Here is a 23,917-nt window from a genome sequence, read left to right as displayed (position 1 = left end):
TCAATGGAAGAGGCCGCAGCCATAAAATTCTGTTTAAGACTGTTAACATGGAAAAAAATGTTTATATGTTAAGTACAAAAGGGACATAAAATTGTATATACAGTAGAATAACAACTATGTAAACACACCAAAAACCTACGCACAGAAATGTCTAGAGGAACATTTAACACCAAAAGATTAACAGTGGTACCGTTTTGGGTGGCCAACTGATTCTTTAAAATTCCCAAAATTATCCTTAGTGAGCAATAATTATGATTGAAACAGGGAATAATGTTAAAAAATATCCCCACTAGCTGGTGGTTGAGCAGTGCAGTGCAGTGCTGTTGTCAATGTACAAAGCAGTGGCTTTGGCCCTAACTCTTCAGAGGATGGTAAGCGGCCCCTCCCCACTTTGGGGAGCTCAAATACCTCTGACCCCCCAGCAATACATTACTGCAGGGCCAGCTCTTAGTCTTTCTTCCCCTTCTCTCCTAGCCACACTCCCAGCTTAATCTTTTCTATCCACCTCCCACCCCCAATTCAACTGCCACAGGGCCTGAAGTAGAGGCTGAGAAGTAATGTTTTCAAAGGACATGGTGCCTCCGCTTTGGACATCCAAGATCTCATATACACCTCATATTCCTCCTGTTAGGGAGGTCTTTCTCTGTGATGGATATGTAAATTATACAGTCTTTCTATTTAATCCAGTTTTAAGCACCATCTCTAAACAGTTCCTAATGTGAACTTTCTACCCTGAAAAGCCAGGGGAGGGCAGTAATAGCTCTAATTATTTGGTTTCTGAAAGTCCCTCCACCCTGGGAAGGAAGAGCTACACAGTGGGTGGCATGGCAGCAGTTACAGATTCCAGTCTATTCTTGGGAAAGGTGTGTGCCTATTGCCCTTTCAGTCTGACTAAAAAGTCAAAAGAGTAATTGCTTAAACAAACAAACAAAAAGAAAAGAAGAAGAAAGTGCTAGTGATTCACAGCCTATGTATGCTGCTAAACAGAAGCAGTGACGGCTTGATTTACCCTAGCAGCTGTGTACTTTTGGGCAAGTCATAACCATATTGGGCCTCAGTTTCTGGATGTGCATGGAGTGTTTGTCTGCAATAAAATGTTTGATTGGGAACTTAGAGAAGTAACATGCCACTTGGTCTGCTCTTAAGAAGGCCATGCAGGGGGAAAGGCCATGGGCTGGATACAGAGCATCCCAATTTGGGCCTAGCTAGATCCTCTTCCTCAACAGAAAGCAAGAAAAAGAGCAAGAAAGCAGCCATACTAGGTAAGTGGAAGTTACCTGTAATTGGCAAGAAGCCTTAGAAAAACTGAAAATGCTCTGGTTTTGGCATCCTGTCTCCAAATGCTGCAAGCCAGGCACAGAAGCCATGCAAAAGGACTGTCACACATACACGGGTGCAGACAGAGCACCACCAGGCAAAAAGAGACTAATACTGCAGAGAGGATCCCCAAAGTGCGGCTTGAGGAACATAAGGAAGTCATCCCAAGACCTTCACTTAGCTGCCATGGAAACAGCAAACACAAGAAGCTTTGCTTTTATTTAGTTTCCCGAAAGGAAAAAGGTAACAGGGAAGACTAACACTTGTGGCAAACACTATTAGCAAGGATGCAGTCTTTCTCCTGGGTTGCAGGACTCCACCTTCTTCGGTTGAACTGAGAAACTACAGGTGATTTTTGTTTATATATATATATATATATACACACACACACACATACATACATATATATGCATACACACATATATATGCATATATGAATGCACAAATATATTTAAGTGAAGGTGCACATACTGTGCTAAAATACAAACCAAAATCAAAGGTCATATATAAAAAGGCTAAATATAACATATAACACAGGCCTAGAACCAGCCCTTCAGTGGGAGCTGGGCATAAGGGGGGGTGTCACCTGGAGACTATATACACAATTGTGGTGGGCAGGGAAGGAAGGCATCAGTGTAAACAACTCAGACTCATTCCACATACTGGCCCACAGGAAAAGCGCGATGCATCTCAGGTACAAAAATAGACTCCTACCTTGCTTTTGAACAAACCAAGCTTGGTAGGCACCCAGGACTGTGGGTTTGTCTTAATCACAGGGGACTGCACAAGGCTGCTGCTAAACCTTCCAGCCTTAGGAACACAACTGCTACTCCTTCCCTCCCTTTTAGGCTCTTGAGCCTTTTCCTACCCAACACCAGAGCCTGAGGCCTATCCAGTCCACCCACCTTCATAGGACTAACTGCACAACTTCCTGACAAGCAAGGTCCTTCTGAATCTGTCCCTTTCTCTGACCCCAAGGTATATGAAGACTTATTTCTGGAAATGTTTGGCACCTAACAAACATGATGGCTGTGGAATAATGCCACAATTACACAGGGAGACCCAGTAACAAGACATGCAGGGTGAGGGCAAGGGGCACTGAGCTACCCAAGCATCTCAAAACCAGAACTGTGGCTTCCCATGCATTTATAGGGATGGGAGAGGGGATGTGCAGAATTGACGACTTCATTGGCTCCTCAGCAGCAAATACATTCAAAACTTAAGGTGCTCTTTGAGAGCCCCACTATAACCTAATCACAAGTCTGGTCACTCTGGAGGAGCCTGGTACACTGACAGCTGGAAGGGCCAGGTCCCAACTGAGTCGGTGGCACCAAGAGTCCTTATGAAGAAGCTCAACAAAGTAATTTTTTTCTTTAGAGCAGATGTACAGCACATCCATGGGAAGGCCATGTGAAAGGATGTTGTCCAGCCCAGTCAAATGATCCAATCCCACTTATCTCAGTCCACTCTGAGTTTTTCCTGCTGGCCACCCCCACTATACAGAAATAGCTGAGCAGCATCAGGGTCAGTCATCAATGGTTGGCAACCAGAAGGCCTGGAAAGAGAACACAAGTCACATAAGCCAGCTTTGAAAAGCCAGGCTTTTTTGTTGTTGTTGTTGTTGTTGTTGTTGTTGTTGTTCCAGGACTCAAGATTGAACCCAGATCCTGGAACAATGCTAGACGAGCACTCAACTACTGAGCTATATCCACAGCTCTTTATATTTTGAGATGAGGTCTTATTAGACTGTTTAGGTTGGCCTCAAACTTGCAATTCTCCTGCCTCAACCTCCCAAGTAGATGGTATTATAGGCATGTGCCATCATACCAGTATTGTGAAGGGTTCTTTATGCCCTCCACCCCCAGAGTATCAAGGTGCCCAAACCCAGTGGTGGAGAGTTATGGCCTGGTGTACTTCCCTCCTGACTGACCATCCTTGGCAGCCTAAAAAACAAACACCCTGGCCAGGTGCAGTGGTGTAAGCCTGTAATCTCAGTGGCTTGGGATGCTGAGGTAGAAGGAGTGTGAGTTCAAAGTCAGCCTCAGCAAGAGTAAGATGCTAAGCAACTCGGTCTTTGCTCAGTCTCTAAATAAAATAGCAAAATAGGGCCGGGGAGGTGGCTCAGTGGTTGAGTGCCCCTGAGTTCAATCCCTGATACCCCAAAAAAATAAAATAAAAAAATAAATAAGTACTCCTCATTCTGTGAAAACTAAGCTGGTTCTGCTTCCTTCTAACACTCATAGCCCACCTTCCAGTGTTGTGAAAAAAAAAAAAAAAAAAAAAAAAAAAAAAAAAAAGAGGAATGCTATTTGGGAGGGGAATATTTGAGTAACCTGACCTCAAATGGTAAACTACCAGGTGATCTCGAACTGGCCCTCTCCTTCCTGAGTCACAAAAATGAGAGTAACTGAATTGGATGCTTTGGCTACATTTCTTCTGACATTGTTTTCTTGGCTTTTTAAAAAAGGGAGGGGACTAGTGTAGTGGCATACACCTATAATCCCACCTATTCAGCAGGGTCACAAGTTCAAGGCTAGCCTCAGCAATTCAGCAAGACCTTCAGCAACTTAGTGAGACTCTATCTCAAAAAAATAAATAAATAAATAAAAGGGGCTGGGGATGTAGTTCAATGGTAGAGTGCTTACCAACCACATGTGAGGCTTAGATTTTGATCCCCAGAACCCCAAATAAATGAATAAATAAAGGGGGAATTGGAAGGGAAGGGAGGAGAATGAAAGGAAAATAAAAGAAAAAAAGGAGCAGGCAATGTACTCTACATAAAGCTAATTATGATATGCTTAATTCACAAAAACCCAAGCAGTTTTAAGGGATCCCAAGAGGAAAACTAGAAGCTGAGATTCACTGATCCTTTGTTTTCAAAGTTTTGTCTAGGAAGAGACAAAGACCTAGAGTTAATTTTAAGTGGTGAATTATGGTCAACTATAAAAATTTCTGAGGAATTCAGTGTAAACCAAGAGGAATGGAAAACTGAAAGGTTGCAGTCACAAAAGGCAGGTTCAGTTGGACATTATGGTACATGCCAATATCCCAGCAACTGAGGAGACTGAGGCAGGAGGATCTCAAATTCAAGGCCAATCTTAGACACTTAAGTGAGACCCTAATAAAAAAAAAGTTGGGGAGGGGGGAGACTGGGAATATATAGTTCAGTGGTAAAGTACCCCTGGGTTTAATCCCCAGTGCCCTAACAAACAAAAAATGGTCCAGAATACCAGGAACAAAAAAGCTATCTAGTGTAGTCTAAGTAAGTTCCAACCCCCACCCTGACACTGAACATTAGCCTAGGTAATATGAGCCTAAAACCAGAGGTTACAGCAAAAACTAGCCTGCAATCTTTTAGGAGCTCAAGAGGTGACCCCAGTTCATGGGAAGAATAAAAAACCATCCCAACCAAAGATTACTTGATGGGAGGTAAAACAGGGAAGCCAGCTGACAAACAGGTACTTGAACCTACTGCAGCTTACTGTGTTCACTGCCACCCCAAAGGAGAAGGCCCCTAAGTAGAAGACACTTCTTGTTGTTCACATACCATGTTGGAACATGCGCTGGCAAAAGTCATGAACTTGGGGTTGAACTGCAAACAGGTAATGGGGCCTGTGTGTTTACCATCCAGTACAGCTACTTTTATACCACTCTCTCCATTCCAGACATGAATCTTGCCATCCTCTGAACCTAAAAGAGAATCATCAAGAAAAGTTTAATAGCTCAATACAAAAAACGACTGAGGTAAGAAAGACATGATTGAGGTCTGGAGAGAAGACAAGTTTCAGGACCCAGCCTCAGTAGACACTGAGAGGAAGAGGAAGGAGAAACAGTGAAGGAATTTGGGAATCAGCTTTTTTTTTGGGTGGAGGAGGTACTGGCAATTGAACCCAGGTCCTTGAGCACACTAGGCATGCATTCAACCGTTGAGCTATATATCTCCAGCCTTGGGAATTGATCTTGACCCCGTTTATTTATTTTAGGCAAGTTACTTCTCCCCTAACTTTACGAAATCTCATCTAAAAAAGTGGCTGAATACCATCAGCTTAACAATATCTAGCCACTGAGGCAACTGATTGTAGGGTTATCCCAGGAAGTTAATAATACTAATGCTGGGAAGGGAAGATCAATAGTAATGCTGGTTCTAGTAAAGAACAACCCCAAAGTTAGACAGTTTAAAGAACACTACATTGTTGACATAATCTGCTATACAAAGATCTGAAAACATCTATTAAACAGATAATGATACTCAGTTTAATAGCTAGGAAAAACAAATGCACAGTATCACAGAAATAACCCCCAGTGAAATGAAGGAAGCTTACCAATCATAATAAACTGAGAGTCTGGAGTAAATGAAGCCTCTAGTGTGACAGCTTTGCTGTTGGCATAACCCTAAAATAAAACAAAGCAGTTCTCATTGTTACAGGGTCATTAATATAAACAGTGCCTAGAACATCAACCCAGTACACACATTACCTTCTAGGAAACTCTTTCTTTGTTATATTCAATACCGTCAAGGTTCCAAACACAGCTGCCACCCTTAAATATTCACTCCCTAACCCAACCCCATATTCAAGGGGGGCAAAAAAACTTTTATTAAACCTGGAGGTGCTCTACCACTGAGCTACCTGCCCAGCCCTTTTTATTTTTTATTTTGAGACAAGGTCTTGCCAAGTTGCCGGGACTGGCCTTAAACCCGCAATACTCCTTTACCTCCTGAGTAGCTGGCATTATAGGCATGCACCACACCAAGCAATTAAGAATTATTTTATATCTAAATGCCTCTCTTGATGAGAAGCAAATGTCTCTGAATCCAAAAGTCATAAGGGGGCTGGGGATATAGCTCAGTTGGTAGAGTGCTTGCCTTCATGCACAAGGCCCTAGGTTCAATCCTCAGCATCACCCCCTCCCAAAAAAAAAGTTCACACACAGAGGAAGAAGATGCAAGCTCATGCCTTAATCAGTAAAAAGATAACTGCTATTCTCTGTTGACTAACACAGTTTCCAGTCCAGGAGAGAGCAGCATGGAAGCAGTCATGTTCAAAGGCTATCAGTTAAGCCAGGCACAGTGGTGTACACCTCTAATTCCAGCTTCCTCAGGAGGATAAGGCAGGAAGATTGCAAGTTCCAGGCTAAATAAGACCCTGTCTCAAAGTTTAAAAAGGGCTGGGGATATAACACAGTGGTAAAGTGCTCCTGGGTTCAATTCCCAGTATGGTGGTGGGAGTGGGGGGTGGGGGTTGGAGGATGTCAGCTCACCCCAAATGTGTGCATCACCACTCCCTTGAATGCATCGATGAGACGAATGAAGCTGCCATTGGTGGAGATGAGTATAAGCTTGCCATCATTGCTAAACTTGAGTCCTGTCCACTCACAAGTCCGATCATACTGCATCTTAAATGTTGCAAATGGTCCCTGCAAAAGATAAAAATAGCAGCCCCCAGGCCCAAAGCACATTTATAATTCCTTCTGCCAGAGCTGACTCCAATTCTATATCAGTTTAGGTTCCTTTTTTCCTTGCTTTTCCCTCAGGGCCCAGGACAGAACTCAGGGCCTTGAAGGTGCTAGGTAAGCACTCTAACACTGAACTAAATCCCCAACCCCTAGATTCTTTTTTGAGTGGGAAAGCACAAGATGAACTACATCTCTAACATCTACCACATACTCCCTCTACCATAAAAACGGTCTCAAATATCTATCTTCCCTCTAAAACTTCTATAACATCAAGATAGTTCAAAGTTTCAAAGATTTACCTTATCAAAAGAACGAAGGTCATAAAGTTTGACCATTTCAGAGTTGACACCTGCAGCAAAAATTAACCCTTCTGGATCAAAAGAACAAACTGGCTTGCCCTGTAGATGCATAAGGCCCTAAGGAAAAAAAAAGACAAAAATTTAATAAATGCAGGATCCCACCACTATATAACTTACCTTTCCCAATGAAAACTAAGAAAGGATTATGAACAGAGACCAGCCTACCTACAGTACAGAAAAAGCAAATAAAAATCAAACTAAATTGAAGCTTTTAAAAGAGGTCACCATAAAAATAGATTTCTAATCAATCCTAACTGTACAATATTATAGACAAAAAGTTCAAATGAAAACAAATCCCTTGAAACTAAAACCTGTGGCTCAAGTTCTAAGAAAATTGTTTTTTTAAACACTAAGTCACAGAGTATATATAAGGTAGACTATACTAGATTAGGGGTATTTGCTTATCAAGCAGCAATATACCAGGAAAACAAGTTTTCTCTGAAGTTTAGGAAGACTCTGGGATCCCAGAATGAACCAGTGCTTGCTTTCTTCCTTAAGAGGGAGAACTGATAATAATGCCTACCACAGAAAATGCTAAAATGTAACTGTGAAGTACCATTACCTGGCAGTTAGGAGACCGGAGATCCCAGAGTCGAATGGTCTTATCAAGAGACCCAGAAATGAAAGTGTCATCCACAGGTGACATGGACAAGGCCACCACCCTGTAATGCATCAAGATAAATAGGAGTTGAAACAAAATATGAGCAAAAATTGGATGTGAACTCTAGCCACTCTGCCTAGCTAAACCTGCCATTATAGGAAATATATGCAAGCATATCTGAAATAATCAAAGCCAACTAGTATTATGAAAAAAAAAGTATGATTCTAAAACCAAAATGAGATACTACTTTACACCCACTAGTGTAGCTATAATAATTAACAGATGTTGACGAGGATGGTAGAACAACCAGAACACTTATACATTGCTGATGGAAATGTGAAGTGAAAAAAGAGTTGAAACAAACCAAATGTTCATTAAGTAATGTATGGATAAACAAAATGTGGTTTATCCATAAAATGCAATGGAATATTATTTGGCAATTAAAAAGTGATGAAGTACTGACTCATATTGACAACCTGGATGGACCTTCGAAACAAAGGAAGTAATTTCACACACAGGAAGATGATGCAAGCTCATGCCTTGATCAGTGAAAAGATAACTGCTATTCTCCACCGACTAACAATTTTCAATCCAGGAGGAAGAAGAATGGAAGCAGTCATGTTCAAAGGCTATCAGTTAAGACAGTGAAGGGAAAAGAAACCAGACATACAAGGCCACAAGTTATCTTATTCCATTTATAGAAAATGTCTAGAATAGGCAAATCTATAGAAAAAGAAAGCAGATTAGTGGTTGCCACAGACTGGTGAAATCAATGTGAATGGGTACGGGATTTCTCTTTGGGGTAAAAATGATTGTAAATTATATAGCAGGGATGGTGGCCAAACTCTGTGAATAACCCTCCACACACCCCCCAAAAAATCACTAAACTGGATACTTTAAAATGGACAATTTAGGCTGGGCATGGTGGTATACACCTATAGCCTAGCAACTTGGGAGGCCAAGGTAGGAGGTTTGCCAAGTTTAAGGCCAGCCTGGGCAACTTAGCAAGGTCCTAAGCAACTTAGCAAGGCTCTTACCTCAAAATAAAAAATAAGCCAGGTGCAATGTCGCACACCTGTAATTCTAGTAGCTCAGGAGGCTGAGGTAGGAGGATCATGAGCTCAAAGTCAGCCTCAGCAACAGTGAGGCACTAAGCAACTCAGTGAAGACCCTGTCTCTAAATAATATACAAAATAGGGCTGGGGATGTGGCTCAGTGGTTGAATGCCCTGGAGTTCGATCTCTGATACCACCCTCAAAACAAACAAACAAACAAACAAACCAGACTGGGGATACAGCTCAGAGGTAAAGTACCCCTGGGTTCAATCCCTGGCACCAAAAAATAAAATGGATAACTTATGGCTTGTGAACTATATATCAATTTTTTTTAAAAAAGCATGGTTTCTTAATATGATGATAATAGCTGGGTGTGGTGGTGCACCTCTATAATCCCAGCTACGTGGAAAGCTAAGACAGGGAGAATAATAATTTAAAGGTCAGCCTGGGCAACTTGGCAAGATCCTGTCTCAAAATAAAATTAAAAGAAAAACAAAACAACAGGATGATACAAGAGTACACCAATGTTTCCAAACTAGAGTGGCATTAGAAGCACCTGAAGAGGGGTTTAAAATGTAGATTGCTAGACAGTCCCAAAGTTTCTAATCCAGTAGTACTATGCTGAGGTAATGAGAGTCTGAATTTCATACAAGTTCTCAGGCAATAGTGAAATTGCTGGTCTGGTTACCACTTAAGAGAACCACAGGACTGCCAAGTGGTACAAACACACCTGTAATTCCAGCTAACTGAGGCAGAAGGATATAAGTTTAAGTTCAAGGCCAGCCTCAGCAACTTAAGAGACTCTGTCTCAAAGATTAAATTAAGAAAAAAAAAAAAAAAAAAAAAAAGAACGAACGAACCACAAGCCTGTGCTAATAGCAATTATATCTGTGGTTATACAGCTTGAACATTCCTAATCTGAAAATTCAGGGGCTAGGGATGGTAGGGCACTTGCCCAGTATGTATCTTTTTAAGCACTGACATGACACTGAACATAGAAAGTTCCACATTTGATCTTATGTGAGGGGTTGCATTCAAAATGGAGATGAACTAGAAATACTGATAATAAATTTCAGGCTATATGAGTAAGGTATATGTGAAACATAAATTTCATGTTTATACTGGAGTCCCATTCCTAAGATATCTCATCATATATATGCAAATATTCCAAAATCTAAAAACTTCTGCTCCCAAGAATTTTGGATAAGTAATACTCAACATGTACCATCCTGAGTTAATCACCAAAAAACATTTCTTCCAATGTAACATCTGCACTAGATCCTTAACAAAAGATTCTGTTAAAAGCCAAAATCTCCTGAGAAAGTTGAGGTAGTTAGAAACTTAAGTGTCTAGTCCACATGACTCTAATAGACTAGAACAACTGATTTAAACACTGAAAAGCAAGAGGTGTTGGAGATGTGAATGCAGAGATTCTTCTGTCATGTCTGATAGTGAAAAGTGGGTGAAAGGATCAATAAACAGAATTCCAAGTAAATTTGTAGGTAACGAGGAAAAGGTCAACTATGGAGACAGAAGCCAAGTAGAAAGTGGGAGGTTAACTGTGTCAAGGAAGGAAGGCTACTTCTTTTTCAAGGAAGGGGCTCCAAAGAGAAGAATTTCAGTAAAAGGGATAGAAGTTCAAAAGAACTCATTTTAGATAACCTTGATTTTCTCAATAGAGGGACATAGTTGTCTACTAAGAAAAAGGGTCAGGGGTAGCCAAGCACAGTAGTGCAAGCCTATAATCCCAGTGATTTGGGAGGCTAAGTCAGAAAGGATTCCAAGTTCAAAGTCAGCATCAGCTGCAATTTAATGAAGTCCTAAAAATCTTAGCAAGATCCTGTCTCAAAACAAAAAATAAAAAGGACAGGGGATATAGATTAATGGTAAAGCACTCCTGGGTAAAAAAGTTAAAATAGGGAAGAATGGAAAGAATTTCAAGCAAGTACATCAACTCTTAATTATAAGTAAATGTGTGAACAATGATTTGAATATGAACAAGCAAAATCATCTACTTGTTATGAGTTATTCTCTGACAGTACACAGTAACCAACAGCTACAACCTCTGGTCTTCAGCAACACAGAAATGCTGATCACTCAGAAGTATAACTATTAACAGGTAGCTCTCAGTCCATCTCCCATCAGAACTCTATATCACTCTAAGCCATCCTGAGTTATTGTACATTTACAAATGAGAATTGGAGAAAATAACCCTGAGACTGAAATATCCAAGGAGATGAATGTTTGACATTCAGCCAAATTGGAAAAATTGGAGGAAAAAAAAACAGGGAAAGCAGGGGTGAGGGACAGAGAGAAGCAACCTGGACTATAATACGGAACAAGGAGATAAACTTCTTGACTTAAAAACAAAAAAGCCAACTGATGGTGGTGCATGCCTATAATCCTAGCAACTCCAGAGGCTGAGGCAGGAGGATCCTGAGTTCAAAGCCAGCCTCAGCAATTTGTCAAGCTGCTAAATTTAGTGAGATCCTGTCTCAAAATAAAAAATAAAAAGGGCTGGAGATGTAACTCAGTGGTTAAGTTCCCCTGGATTCAATCCCTGATACCCACCGTTCCCCAAAAAAAAGTGACTAAAAAATTTTCCCCACTTTTGCATCTTCATTAAGATCTTTGAAAGTGGGAGTTGAGGGTGTAGCTAGTTCAGTGGTACAGCATTTGCCTAAAATGAGTGAGGTTTGATTACCAGTACTCACCCCCTCATGCCCCAAGCTTCAATTGCAGCATTTTTATGTAGGGGCCTGCTGAAATGGGGGCCACCTGTACTGGAAAGCCTCATAAACACAAATAGTCCTTTCATTAAGGAATATCTGAGATTGGCATTCTTAAATACCAAATGTAATTTTTACTACATAAGTTTTTACTAAATATCTTTAATCCACGGGATTAAAGGGATTGAACTCAGCATTTCCCACAAGTTAAATGCACACTCTGCCAATGAGTTACACCTCCAACCCCTCCTATCTATCCATTCATCCATCTACACACACACACACACACACACACACACACACACACACACAAATATATTAGGGGGTTCTGTACTGGAGACTGAATCAGGGGCACTCTACCACTGAGTTGCATAATCACCCAGGCTGGCCTCAAACTTGCAATCCTCCTGCTTCAGCCTCCCAAATCCATGGGATTACAGGTGTGCACCACTGTACCTGTTCCCTTACATACATGTGTATATATACATATATATGTATATATATATATATATATTTTTTTTTTTTTTTCTCTCTCTCTCTTTTAACTTTATTTTTTATGTGGTCAAACCAAGATCAAACCCAGTGCCTCACATATGCTAGGCAAGCGCTCTACCACTGAGCTACAACCTCACTCCCCTTATTTAGATTTTAACTGAGATTTTCTTTATCTTTATAGCCCTGCTTTCACAACCTGGTGAAATCAAGAGTTGACTATTTAAGAAGGGCGATCAAAAAGCCACAATTCAGCGAGACTTTGTCTTAAAAAGGGCTAGGGATGTGGCTCAGTGCTTCAGCAACCCTCTGTTCAATCTCCAGGATACAGAGGGAAAAAAAAAAGTGCTGACAAGAGAAAACAAAGACAGTCAGGGTCACTCCATGGTATAATGCCCAAGTTTAATCCCAAGTACCCAACCCATCTAAAAAGGAACACCAAAGAACAGTCAGGAAGTAGCTTTGGTTCACTAACAAAATCCACTCCTCTGTTTTCTGGGTGAGCTCAGGAATAAAATAACTATTCAATTCTGCCAACACCTGGGTCTTACCTTTTGCTGTGTCCAGGAAAGTATCTGATGTATTTGTTGTCATGCAAGGACAGGTAACGGATAGTATCTGCAAGACAAATAAGGGATGGTGATACTGTACTATTTAAAAGCAATTTTCAGTTTCATCTTGAAGAAAAGACAGGATCAAAAAACCTGCTCTATTCTATCATGAATAAATAATGGTAAATAATTCCTCTCAGCAGCTTAAGAGTAAATACATAAATTTCACACAACTCAAAAGCAATTCTAAGTTGACAGCATATTAAAGATAGAGCAGTTTTGGGGACTCTGGGTATAACTCAGTGGTAGAGTGCTTGCCTAACATGTACGAGGCCTTGAGTTCAATCCCCTATCAATGACAAATATAAAAAATAAGTCACTGTTTTATTATCAATCTCTGGTTTCTTCATAATTACAATGCAACTTGCCCTATAAATATACCCTGGCAAAAAACAAAACAAAACAAAAAACAAACCATTGGTCTTAGTGCCCACAGGATGGAAAACCTTAAAAAAACACATTTGGCTGCTGAGGAAACAGGCTCAAAGAGATGAGCAGCCACAATAAGCTGAAGATCAGGATGGACCTTGGCAGCAAATTTCTGTCCAGTGTTCTTCAAGACTGTCCCATCCCAGTGTTCAATGGGACACACAATTTACACTGCAACTAACAACATAGAAAGTAATGTCCAGATTTGGGTTGAAGACATTATTAAAAAAAAAAAGAAAGAAAGAAAACAAACTCATGAAATCAAGTCACAGAAATGAGATTTTGCAGTTTTAAAGAAAGGAATAATCAGAAAGATTTGTGCTTGGAAAATAAGACACATATCCTTAAAAGCCAGACCAGGGGCTGGGAATGTGGCTCAGTGGTAAAGTGCTTGCCTGGCATGACGCCCTGGGTTTTATTCCCAGCACCACAAAACACAGACACACAAACAAAAATAAAAACAAAAACCAAATCAGCTGGGCACAGTGTGCTTCCCTGTAATCCTAGCAATTTGGGAAGCTGAGACAGGAGATTGCAAGGTTGAGGCCAGCCTCAGCTAATCAGCAAGGACCTCAGCAAATTACTGGGGATGTAGCTTAGTGGTAAAGCACCCCTGGGTTAAATCTCCAATACCAAAAATAAAAATGAAAATAAAAAATAAAAAGCAAATCATTCTATTAGAAAAGGTAAACAACAAAAAATATGGTGGTGGCAGGGGGAATTAAGTGCCGTAACGAACAGAACGGGAAAACAGGAAAATACTATGATCCTAAAAAAAGATTAGGAAAAAGAAGAAACTGCTGAAAATAAGTAAAAGGAAATGGTGCCAAAATGTAGGGAAACAAAAGCACAGAAAGAACATTCAAAGGCAAACAGAAAAATGGAATATAAAGATTGAAAGTAGCAAGTGATTCGCCCAGTGGTGGTTCACAAATGTACTTTCTAATAAGAGAGTATTTAACCTAGGAAATTTCAGAAAAGGATACGCTTTTATGTTCCATAACTACACAGTTTCTTTGAAAACATCTTGAAACTTCTCAAACGACAACTATTCCTGGTCTAGTGTTAGAGACTACTCACCTGCCCTAAGAAGAAAATTCCTCCCCATTACCTGGATTCCCAGAGACGAGCAGGGCTTCACCATCCTTTCCGCCCCACTTGGTAGCTGGCGCGCTGTTCCTGGCAAGGCAGTGGCCTGTACAGTTATCTCCTTGTACCGGGTGGTATCGTAGACCCTCAAACTGTACAAACTACTACCTCAGCCTGGAATCAGGCAAAAAGGAAACCGGAGCGCTGGAAGAACTCTTCGGGATGCACTTGAGACAGGAAAGGTAACATTCCCACAGCAGAGGCCTGGCAGCAAAGCTGCAAGTGCCACACCTTTGCCTGATCTTGTACCACATTTGGAGAATCCTCATTTAATCACTCAGAAAAGCAGCCCAACAGAAGAAATATACCAGTCATTCAGATGATCATATACATATATTTTCCTTAGGATTCTAATGTTTTATATTCTTGTCCAAAAGCATCAACTGCACTGCTTACTTAGAAAACCACTTCTGAAACAGAGGCACGAAAAGTAGAAATGATATACTTACTAAAAATCAAATACAGGTAGACAAGTCTTATTAAAGAAAAACAGAACAAACCAAATAAAAAATACTGACTTCTGCCCAAGTGCTAAGAAAGAGGCAGCTAAAATAGCAGTTTAAATAATCCTTGTTGAGTGACATTAGAAAAAGCTTACTATTTAAAAAAAAATAATAATAATAATAAACCAATGAGGCAACTTAAAAAAAAAAAAAAAAGGAATCCTAATATGAAATTAAGTGTTACAGCTTAATTACCAAGACAATCTGTTAACTTGGAAGGAGTTATCTCAGGGGAAATGCAGATAAAAACAGACCATTCATTACAGAAAGAAATTCACAAGTTTTAACTTCTAAAAATAATTTATTCTTCAAAGATTATCAGCTTTAATTTAAAATAACAAGCAAGAGGCTGAGGATATATCTCAGCTTACTTGGCATATGTAAGGCCCTGGGTTCAATCCCCAGCACCGCAAAAACAGAAAAAAAAAAAAAAAAAAAAAAAAAAAAGAAAAGAAAAGAAAAGAAAAAGAAAAAAAGGGTGGTGGTGAATAAAATTCAGATAAAAGTATCCCTAAAATCAAAGATGACTAACTATAATAGTGTACTGTCCTTCATGATGCAGACCATAAACTCTTTTTTCTTTAAACCTATACTAAGGCAGGAAGATCACCTGAGCCTAAGAGTTTGCTTGAGTCCAGGAGTTTGAAATGTAAACTAAAGTTCCCTCACACTTTTGTGAAAACTTCTCAAATCTACCTAGTTGTTTTTGCGGTGCCAGGGATCCAACTCAGAGCCTTTTGTTAAGCTCTACCACTGAGATATACCCCCAGACCTCAAATCTACATATTTTGAGTGGGAACTATTTTTCAATAGTTTACTACTTGTGTGTCAAGTACTCTTTCCTTTTGTTTGTTCTAAAAGTATTCTTTCAAGTTTCAAGAAGTACTAGTTTAGAAGTGTAATTAGTTGCTTCCTTTTCCACTCCTCACTGTAAACTGTAGATTTTTCATACTTAGTTCCAAGTCTTTCAAAAGTGCTAGTGGTTTGCTTCCAGCATTCCTTTAGTTAGGACAATTTAATTACCATTGCTAACATCATAGGAAAATAAACTTAACTACAACCAAAGCAAAAGTAGTCACAAAGATTTTGTGAACTATTTAACAAAGGAAACCACGACCTTAACTTCCTAAAAAGGTTTGCTTACCGTCTATTTTGTTAGAGCTGTAAACGACTGTGTTTGCTGCATGCGTGTATCTGATGAGGTCCACACCGTATTTCTTACTGTATAGGGTTCTCTTTGGTCTGACGAGGAAATGGAGGGAAAAAAAAAAAATCAAAATTCTCCATCACCAAAATATGAGATCTCTATATAAAGAGTAGCACTTGAAATGATGTAGTGAGGATGAGAATTCTCAGTAAGTTCTAATACTGGAAAGAAACAGAATTTCACCCAAAAGGAGGAAATAGCCAGGCTTGGTGGTGCATTCCTATAATCCCACCAATTCATGAGGCTGAAGCAGGAAAATCATCAAGTTCAAGGCCAGCCTGGACAACTTACCAAGATCCTGTCTCAAAATAAAAAACAAAAAGACTGGTGACATAACTCAACCAAAGGAGGAAAAATCAACCAATCAAGAGATGAGGTGGTATACCTGTAGTCCCAACTACTTAGGAGGCTGAAGCTGGGGATTCCTTGAACCCCAGAGAGCTGAGTTTGAGATGTTGTTAGGTAGTAGTTAGTAGTAATGAGCAGTGGAATACATGGCAAGATCACAGGTTTATTTTAAGTTTTCTATAAGCTGCTGTCAAGACAATGAATAAATACATAACCTGTAGAAAAATATTAGTACATAAACCTTGAGGATAAACAAATGTAAAAAGAGCTAACTGGGGAAATCAGGAAAGAATATATGAGTCTAACTCTTGACAGGGACCATAAAGGTCAAGTTAAAACTAGGAGTTATGGTCCCAAGTGTCTCCTTCTATCCCAAAAAAGGGGGAAATCTTGAGCTGCTTAGTAAGTTAACCTCTCTGGTTGCTGACCCCTGTACCCACATTAACACAGGACTGACCTGTAGATGAAGCCCTCCTGAATAGGGTGGCCACTGCCTGATGTGAAGGGGTTGAACACCTGACTGGCAAAGAGTGGTGCAAAAGGTAGAAGGTGGTCCTTAGTTTTCAAGGCAAACACAGTAATAAATTTGGAAGTAGAATTGTTTCCTTTGTCACTCTCTGCTCTTAGAGGGCCCACTTTTTCCCTTGACTATTCTCTACTTGCACCTTATTCTATTTTCACCCTACTGTTACTTCATTCCACATTATTAAATTTTCTTTTGTCACAACACAAGAGCTGAGGTTTGGAGTTTCAGTTCACCTCTCTGTGACGATGTAAACTGAAGTTGTCGGATGAAATTGCATGTAAATTAAAGATCCTGCCAATTTGTTTAAGCTTGGCTGACTAGAAAACAGTGATGGTAGAGAGAAGGAATGCTGTAGGTAGCCAAAATCATTTCAGAACATTTTAGGCCCTTTAATAACCACTTACCTTAACTTTCGTATCTGACATAACATTCTCTTTTTTTGTACCAGGGATTGCACCTGGGGTGCTTAACCATTGAGCCATATCCTCAGGCCATTTTTTTAAATTTTGAAACAGGTTTTAAGTTGCTTAGGGCCTTGCTAAATTGCTGAGGCTGGTTTTGACCTTGCCATTCTCCTGCCTCAGTCTCCTGAGCTGCTGGGATTATAAGTGTGTGACACCTCCACCAGCTGACCTACATTCACATAATTAATAAATTTCTCAGAATGTATCATTAAGCTTAGCAGACCTCTAGCTTTCCACCAACCCTAAAAGGAAGAATGCTATAACATCTGAAACACAGAAGAGATTTCTCAGCTTTGCTGTAGCTTACCTGCCTATAGGATGCTCCCACCAGGATAACTGATAAGTGTTTGATTTTTGAGTTTCTTTTGTTTGGTGACTATTAAAGTTCATGTAACCTTTTCCACAGTGGAACATATCATTCAGGGTAATTTGAATCTGTGTTTCCTGGCCAAGGTCACTCATATTTGCCTCAGAATAACCCATTTTCTTATTTCCCTTTAAAGCAAAATTGATATTATATATCAACAGAGGCCAGTCTGGACAATATAATGACATTCACTGCTCTTAATTTTTTTTTAATCAAATTCCATGGACGCAGAAAGAATAAGAAAGCTTTTCATCTCTGAATACTTAAGATCAAGGTTATGAAGTATAAGTAAATGTTCAATCATTTTAAAAATTTTCTGGTATCAGGGATTGAACCCAAGTGTGCTAAACCACTAAGCCACATCCCCAGCCCTTTTTATATTTTAGTTTGAAAAAGGATCTCACTAGGTTGCTTACAGTCTCACTAAGTTGCTGAAGCTGGCTTTGAACCTGCAATCCTCTTGCCTCAGCCTCCCAAGCCACTGGGATTGTAGACATGTGACACAGTGCCCAGCTCAATTCAATCTCTGGGTTTTGATACTGGGGATTGAACTCAGGGATACTTTACTACTGAGCTACATTCCCAGCTCCCACCTCCCCCAGTCCCCACCCACCTTATTTTAAATTTGAGACATGGTCTAAGTTGCTTAGAGCTTCACCAAGTTGCTGATGCTAGCCTTGAACTTGTGATTCTCCTGCCTCAGCTGAGATGACAGGCATGTGCCACTACACCTAGCTCAATTCAATCTCTACTACAAAAAGGTTTTGAGAGAGAAAACTATAACTATTTGGAAAGAAAGTACACAAAACAACACACATGTCATAACAACAAAGAGGGACATGAAAATAAGTCAAACCCAAGAGCTTTTTTTTTTTAAGCCTTTCACTTAGAAAGCTTTCCTCAAGAAGGTAATGATTTATGAAAACTGAAACCAGATGCAAAACTGCCTGCCTTTCTTAATATACCCTGTTCTCGCAGCAGATATACAAAATCCCTATCCTATTTGCTGAGCCTTTTAGGAGACAAACCTAACTCTACAAGTAAGCCTAAACCCCTAGTAAACCTAGTTAATGGTTCTTTTTATTTTAACATAAAATCACATATTTCCAATTCAGAGGTTACCAATTCATTTGTTGAAGATCCCTAAATGTCTTCTTCTATAGAACCTTAAAGATCAAGCTAAAATAGATCTAAGCAAAAACAAATGACAACAAAAATCACTCAATTATCTCTGTAAAATTAGATCTGAATGCCAGAACAATTCATATGGATCAAGTTATTAAAGTTAGTTACCAGTGGCAGTGCAAAGATCCCACCTCAGTAGATTGAGGCAGGAAGATCACAAGTTCAAGGTCAGTCTGGGTAACTTAGTGAGACACTATCTAAAAATAAAATTAAAAAAAAGGGTTGGGGACATTGCTCAGTGGTAATAAAGTGCACTACCACTTCCCCAAAACACCCTAAAATAAATTTGTTTTAAGTCTTAGGAGGATTTCAAAATCCTATACCAATGTTTATAAAAATCCTATACCAATGTTTATTAAGAGTTCAAATTTATGAAAAATTTCACCATCTCAATGTAAAATTTTCTTGGAACCTGGCTGCTAAACACTTAAATGACTCAGGAAGCATTAAGAAGCCAATCATTTGGCTGGGATTGGTAGCATACACCTGTAATTCCAGCAGTTCAGGAGGCTGCAGTAGGAGGATCACAAAGTTCAAAGACAGTCTCAGAAACTTAGTGAGACCATCTCAAAACACAGAAAAAGGACTAGGGATGTGGCTTGGTGGTTAAGCTCCACCTGGGTTCAATCCCTGGTACTAATATAAGAAAATAAAAAGGACTGGGGATGTGGCTCAGTGTTAAGTGCCCTTGGGTTAAATCCCTGGTACCCACCCCCACAAAAAAAGTCAATCATCTGTCTTGGATGGGTGGCACACACCCTGTGTATTTGTGCCTCACTTGGGAGGCTGAGGCAGGAAGATTACAAATTTGAGATCAGACTGGGCAACTTATTGAGATCTTGTTTCAAAATAAAAAATTAAAAGGGCTGGGGATATAGCTCAGTAGTAGAGCATCACTGTACTGCAAAAAAAGTTGATTATTTGCACTTTTAATTGTTGTTAACGCCAGTGAAGCCAAGTCTTCCCTACATAAAATCTACTTCCAAACAAGACTTCTCACAACAAATGCACTGAATTTTCCACATGCTTACCTTTACTGAAATAACTGTCACTCTAGAAAGATCAACAAAAACTAATTAGTCCGTCATCTAGGGTTCTGCTATGGGGTTGCTGCATGGTAACCAGTGAGGAAGTAAGTTAGCCTGAGTCTGTGAGTATGCAGTTGCTTTCTAAAAATAGCTGACTTTGCATCTATCAGTAAAAAATCAATCCCAATATTTTAGACCATGGCCAATAGAAAAGACGCTGAAAAGTCAATACTAAAGAGTGTGGTAGGGCTGGGGAGATAGCTCAGCTGGTAGAGTGCTTACCTCGCAAGCACAGGCCCTGAGTTCGATCCCCAGTACCGCCAAAAAAAAAAAAAAAAAGAGTGTGGTATCAAAAAATTGGGGGGCTTTCCACTTTGATATAGTCTGTATGTCTCACACTTATCAAAAACACTAACCTGAGATTTGTTCCTAATAAAAGAAATCTGTAATTTCATTTCCTGGTTTGAAAGATCCTAATGTACTGTATTCATTTCAGACTTAATGTATTGTATTCATTCATTAGCCAAGGCCATACACAACATTTCCTCAAATATTTGGTTGTTTCTTCTTCTCTTTGAGCAATCTGCTTCGCCTACCACAAATAATATCCTTTATAGTCTTTCAAGTGGAAATCTCGGGCTGGGGATATAGTTTAGTTGGTAGTGTTTGCCTTGCAAGCACAAGGCCCTGGGTTCAATCTCCAGCACCGCAAAAAAAAAAAAAAAAAAAAAAAAAAAAGGTTGAAATCTCAAGAGATGAACTCCAAAATAAAGCTTAAATGGGCTGGGCATGGTGGCCAACGACTATGATTCCAGCAGCTTGGGAGGCTGACACAGGATGATGGAAATTTAGCAAGGCCCTAACCAAAGCAACTTGGCGAAACCCTGTATCAAAATAAAAAGCGCTGGGAATGTAGCTCAGTGGTAAAGTGTCCCGGTTCAATTGCCAGTACCAAAAAAAAAAGAAAAAGAGAGGATATAGCTCACTTTATAAAGTGCTTGCCTAGCATGCGCAAGGACCGCAGTTCGAATCCCCAGCTCCTTGGAAAAAAAAACAAAAAAAGAAAAAGAAAAAAAAGAAAGAAAGAAATCTAGGTTGAAATGTTTAGGGATGAGAGGGCTCGATAGCTCCAACTTACTCTGTAATGGGAAAAAAAATGCACACATATAAATTTTTACCTATGGAGTGATAAAGCAAATGGTGCAAAACTTAATCAGTTGTTGGGTCATTCTTTCAAGTTTATTTCAAGTATGTTTTTCAAGGGAAGTCTTTGAAACACTAACTTTCTAAAAGTCTATAATAAAATTGGCATTTTACAAGATAGAACTTCATATTACTGTCATCCTTCCCCAACAGGTGGAAATTTTGCCACATTTGGTGACCAACTGAAGAAATGCCATGACAACCTTCATTTCCTTTGAATGTAGACATGCATTTCCATCCTTAGGTTCTAGAGGTTGGTTCTAATCTGTGCACAAGCAATGAACATTTCAAGCAAACCAGCTTCAAATTGCTTCTAGTTCCAGGACTTCACAATGACATTCTCTACTCCAGCTTTAAACATTACTTCCCCTTCCAAACACATTAAAAAGCTGGGCAATGTGCCTGAAATCCCAGCTACTTCAGAGGTTGAAGCAGGAGGATCATAAATTTGAGGCTATCCTGGGCAACACAGCAAGTAACCCTGTCACAAACATCAGGCAACGTAGCAAGTAACCAAATCGTAAACACCAAACTGATTCAAGTAGCCAGACCTAGACAGAATCCATCTACTAAATGAATAACATTGACTCAGATAAATAAGTATCTGTTCAGCTAACAATTCCCTTTCCCCAACAGGGGCAGTGGTGCTTGCCTATAATCCCAGTTAGCTATCTAGAGGCTGAGGCAGGAGGATCCTAAAGTCCAGGCCAGCCCCAATGACCCAGGGAGACCCATTCTCAAATTTTTGAAAAAGGGTTGGGGATACAGCTCAGTGGTAGAGCACCCCTGGGTTCAATCACCAGTACTGGGGAAAAAAATCCCTCTCCCCCAGGACCACCACCACTGCAGGCCACTCCTCCACAGGACTGCAAGCAGATCCAAAACCAGTTACATAATACTTTCTCATAGCTCCGGTGGGGAAAAAATTGGGGGAAACAGCTCAATCCAAAACAGCATTACTTCAGATAATCAAATTCACAAATTAAGAGACAAGTTCCAAAAGAAAAACATCAGTTGTTTAAAGGAAAAAAAAAAAAAAAAAAAAAAAAAAGGCAAAAGGGGCAGCTTGGAGAAAGTAGAGAAAAATCCAAGGATTCAAAACATAAGATTTGTAACTAGGTAACAAAATGAAGTCTGAAAAAACCAGTAGCCACTGAATTAAACCAAACATCCTCAAGCCTGCTTGGGAAAGGAGGCTGAGGGAAGTAAAATTTAGTCTAAACCAGTTTCTGCTCCAAAGGAGCTCACAATTCAGCAAGGACTTCAAGCAATTCCACAGGGATGAGGCCAGACTGAGAAGGCCTATAGGGGAAGAGGAACAGTGCTCTCTGTTCCTAAGATATTGCAAAGAGATGCCAAGTGTAGTGACCTGGTACAACATAAAACTTTGATGACCAGATTCAGAATTTTGATAATTCCAAATGGACCGGAAACTCTTAAAATAATGTATAAGGGGAAACATGAAATTGTCCTGGGATGCTTTAAGGGGAGCTCACATTCAGATGGGGATGGGATGGTCCAATTCGCTTGTGTCTGGCAAAATGGAAAAAAGTTTCAGGATGTTAAAAAGTTTATAATAAACGTGGGCACCGGCTCTGAGGGAATAAGATAAAGGCTTGGAAAAGGAAGAAAAGGCCAGAGGCTCGGGGAAGCTCAGCAAATAAATCCTGACAGCCAAGAAATGCAAGCCCCCAGGGCAGAAAAGCCACGACAAGCCGCGGGGCAGGGGACCAGCGGAGTGCCACGGCTGAATTGAGGTCACCACGGAAAGGGCAGAGAGAGCTGACGCTGTTGCATGAGTAGGAGAGCAGTCCGTCCAGTTCTGCATCCAGCCCAGAGCCGACCTGCACCTCCTACAGTCGGAAGAGCGGGAAAAGCTACCTGCTGGGCCCGGAGTGCACGGACAGGGCCCTTAAAGGTCAAGGTCAAGGTGGGTTTTGGCAAGCGACACAGAAGCACTCCGAAGAGGCCGAAGGCATACAAAATAATATTATTATTACGACTATCGTTATTTTAGAAAGAAAGAAAAGGTCTTCTGGACGGCTGCGGGGTGGTGGCGACCCAGGCAGAAGCGAAAGAGATCAGGGGTCGGAGTCTGGATGGAGAACGGGCCGTGGGGCCAGTGCTGGGTCACCGGAGGGAGGGAGGGACTCAAGAGCCGGGCCCAGGGCCACCGCCGCACTCACTTGCCCTCCTGGCAGTCATAGAGCACGATGGAGTCGTCGTCACTGCTCGAGATGACCGTCTCGCCGTTGGGGCTGAAGTCAAAGCAGTTAATCTTGTCTGAGTTCTCGCGGAACACCTTGGCGACGCGGAAGCTCCGCAGCACGCTGTCGGTCAGCTTCATGGCGGCGGCTGCTGGAGGCGGCGGCGGCGGCGGCGCAGCGGGGCGGGGCTGGGCGGCTGGCGAGCTGGCGGGCTGCGGAGGGCCAACCCGGGCGGGGCGGGCGCCGCACTGGCGGCGAACGGAAGGGCAGCAGGCAGTAAGACCACCTCCTTCCCCTCTTGCACTGGCGATACTCTCTTGCCTGGACCGTGGGGTCTAGGCGACCGTTCCTCCTCACAGTCGCCTCAGGGCCAACCGGCGCGGCGCCGGCTCATTGTGTCCGCCATCTTGGGGCGACAGGCAGAAGCCGAGGGCGGGGAACTTTAGCCGCGGCGCACGCCGGGAAACGGGGCGGGGCGGGAACGGAGGCGCGAGACGGGAAGGTGGGGTGGTGACGTCAGCGCGGCGGCGGCGGAGTGCGAGGGCTGGGTAGCCGAAGGCGGTGGTTCTGGGGCGGACTCGTGGGCCTGAGGATTTGGGACGCTTACGACCTCCCTCAGTGGCCTGGAAGGCTGCGAATGCCGGGGGCCCGTCGGTTTTGTGTGTGATTGCCTCCCCCCAGGG

General features: G+C 41.2%; 1 protein-coding gene across 1 annotated transcript; it reads right to left on the bottom strand.

Moving 5' to 3' along the window:
* Positions 1 to 15: 15 nt before the first annotated feature.
* Positions 16 to 23,666, bottom strand: Wdr82 (WD repeat domain 82). Its single transcript, XM_047564348.1, has 9 exons — positions 23,214 to 23,666; positions 15,844 to 15,941; positions 12,559 to 12,625; positions 7,693 to 7,792; positions 7,071 to 7,187; positions 6,577 to 6,732; positions 5,640 to 5,709; positions 4,865 to 5,007; positions 16 to 2,872 (listed from the first exon to the last, which is right to left on the bottom strand). Exons 1-9 carry the CDS (start codon positions 23,372 to 23,374, stop codon positions 2,843 to 2,845), a joined length of 942 nt encoding a protein of 313 aa, XP_047420304.1. The 5' UTR covers positions 23,375 to 23,666; the 3' UTR covers positions 16 to 2,842.
* Positions 23,667 to 23,917: the final 251 nt, after the last annotated feature.

This window comes from Sciurus carolinensis, chromosome 9 (genome assembly GCF_902686445.1).
Source record: "Sciurus carolinensis chromosome 9, mSciCar1.2, whole genome shotgun sequence".
Lineage (NCBI taxonomy): Eukaryota > Metazoa > Chordata > Mammalia > Rodentia > Sciuridae > Sciurus > Sciurus carolinensis.
Note: the sequence above shows the minus strand (reverse complement) of the source record. Positions and strands in the feature narration are given on the sequence as shown.

Coding starts and splice junctions, on each gene's coding strand:
- Wdr82 (XM_047564348.1), bottom strand. CDS start 23,374: ATGAAGCTGACCGACAGCGTGCTGCGGAGCTTCCGCGTCGCCAAGGTG. Junction 12,626..15,843: donor CAGCTCTAACAAAATAGACG/GTAAGCAAACCT, acceptor TTTGTCTTGCAG/ATACTATCCGTTACCTGTCC. Junction 5,008..5,639: donor CTCTCAGTTTATTATGATTG/GTAAGCTTCCTT, acceptor ATTCTCTTTTAG/GTTCAGAGGATGGCAAGATT.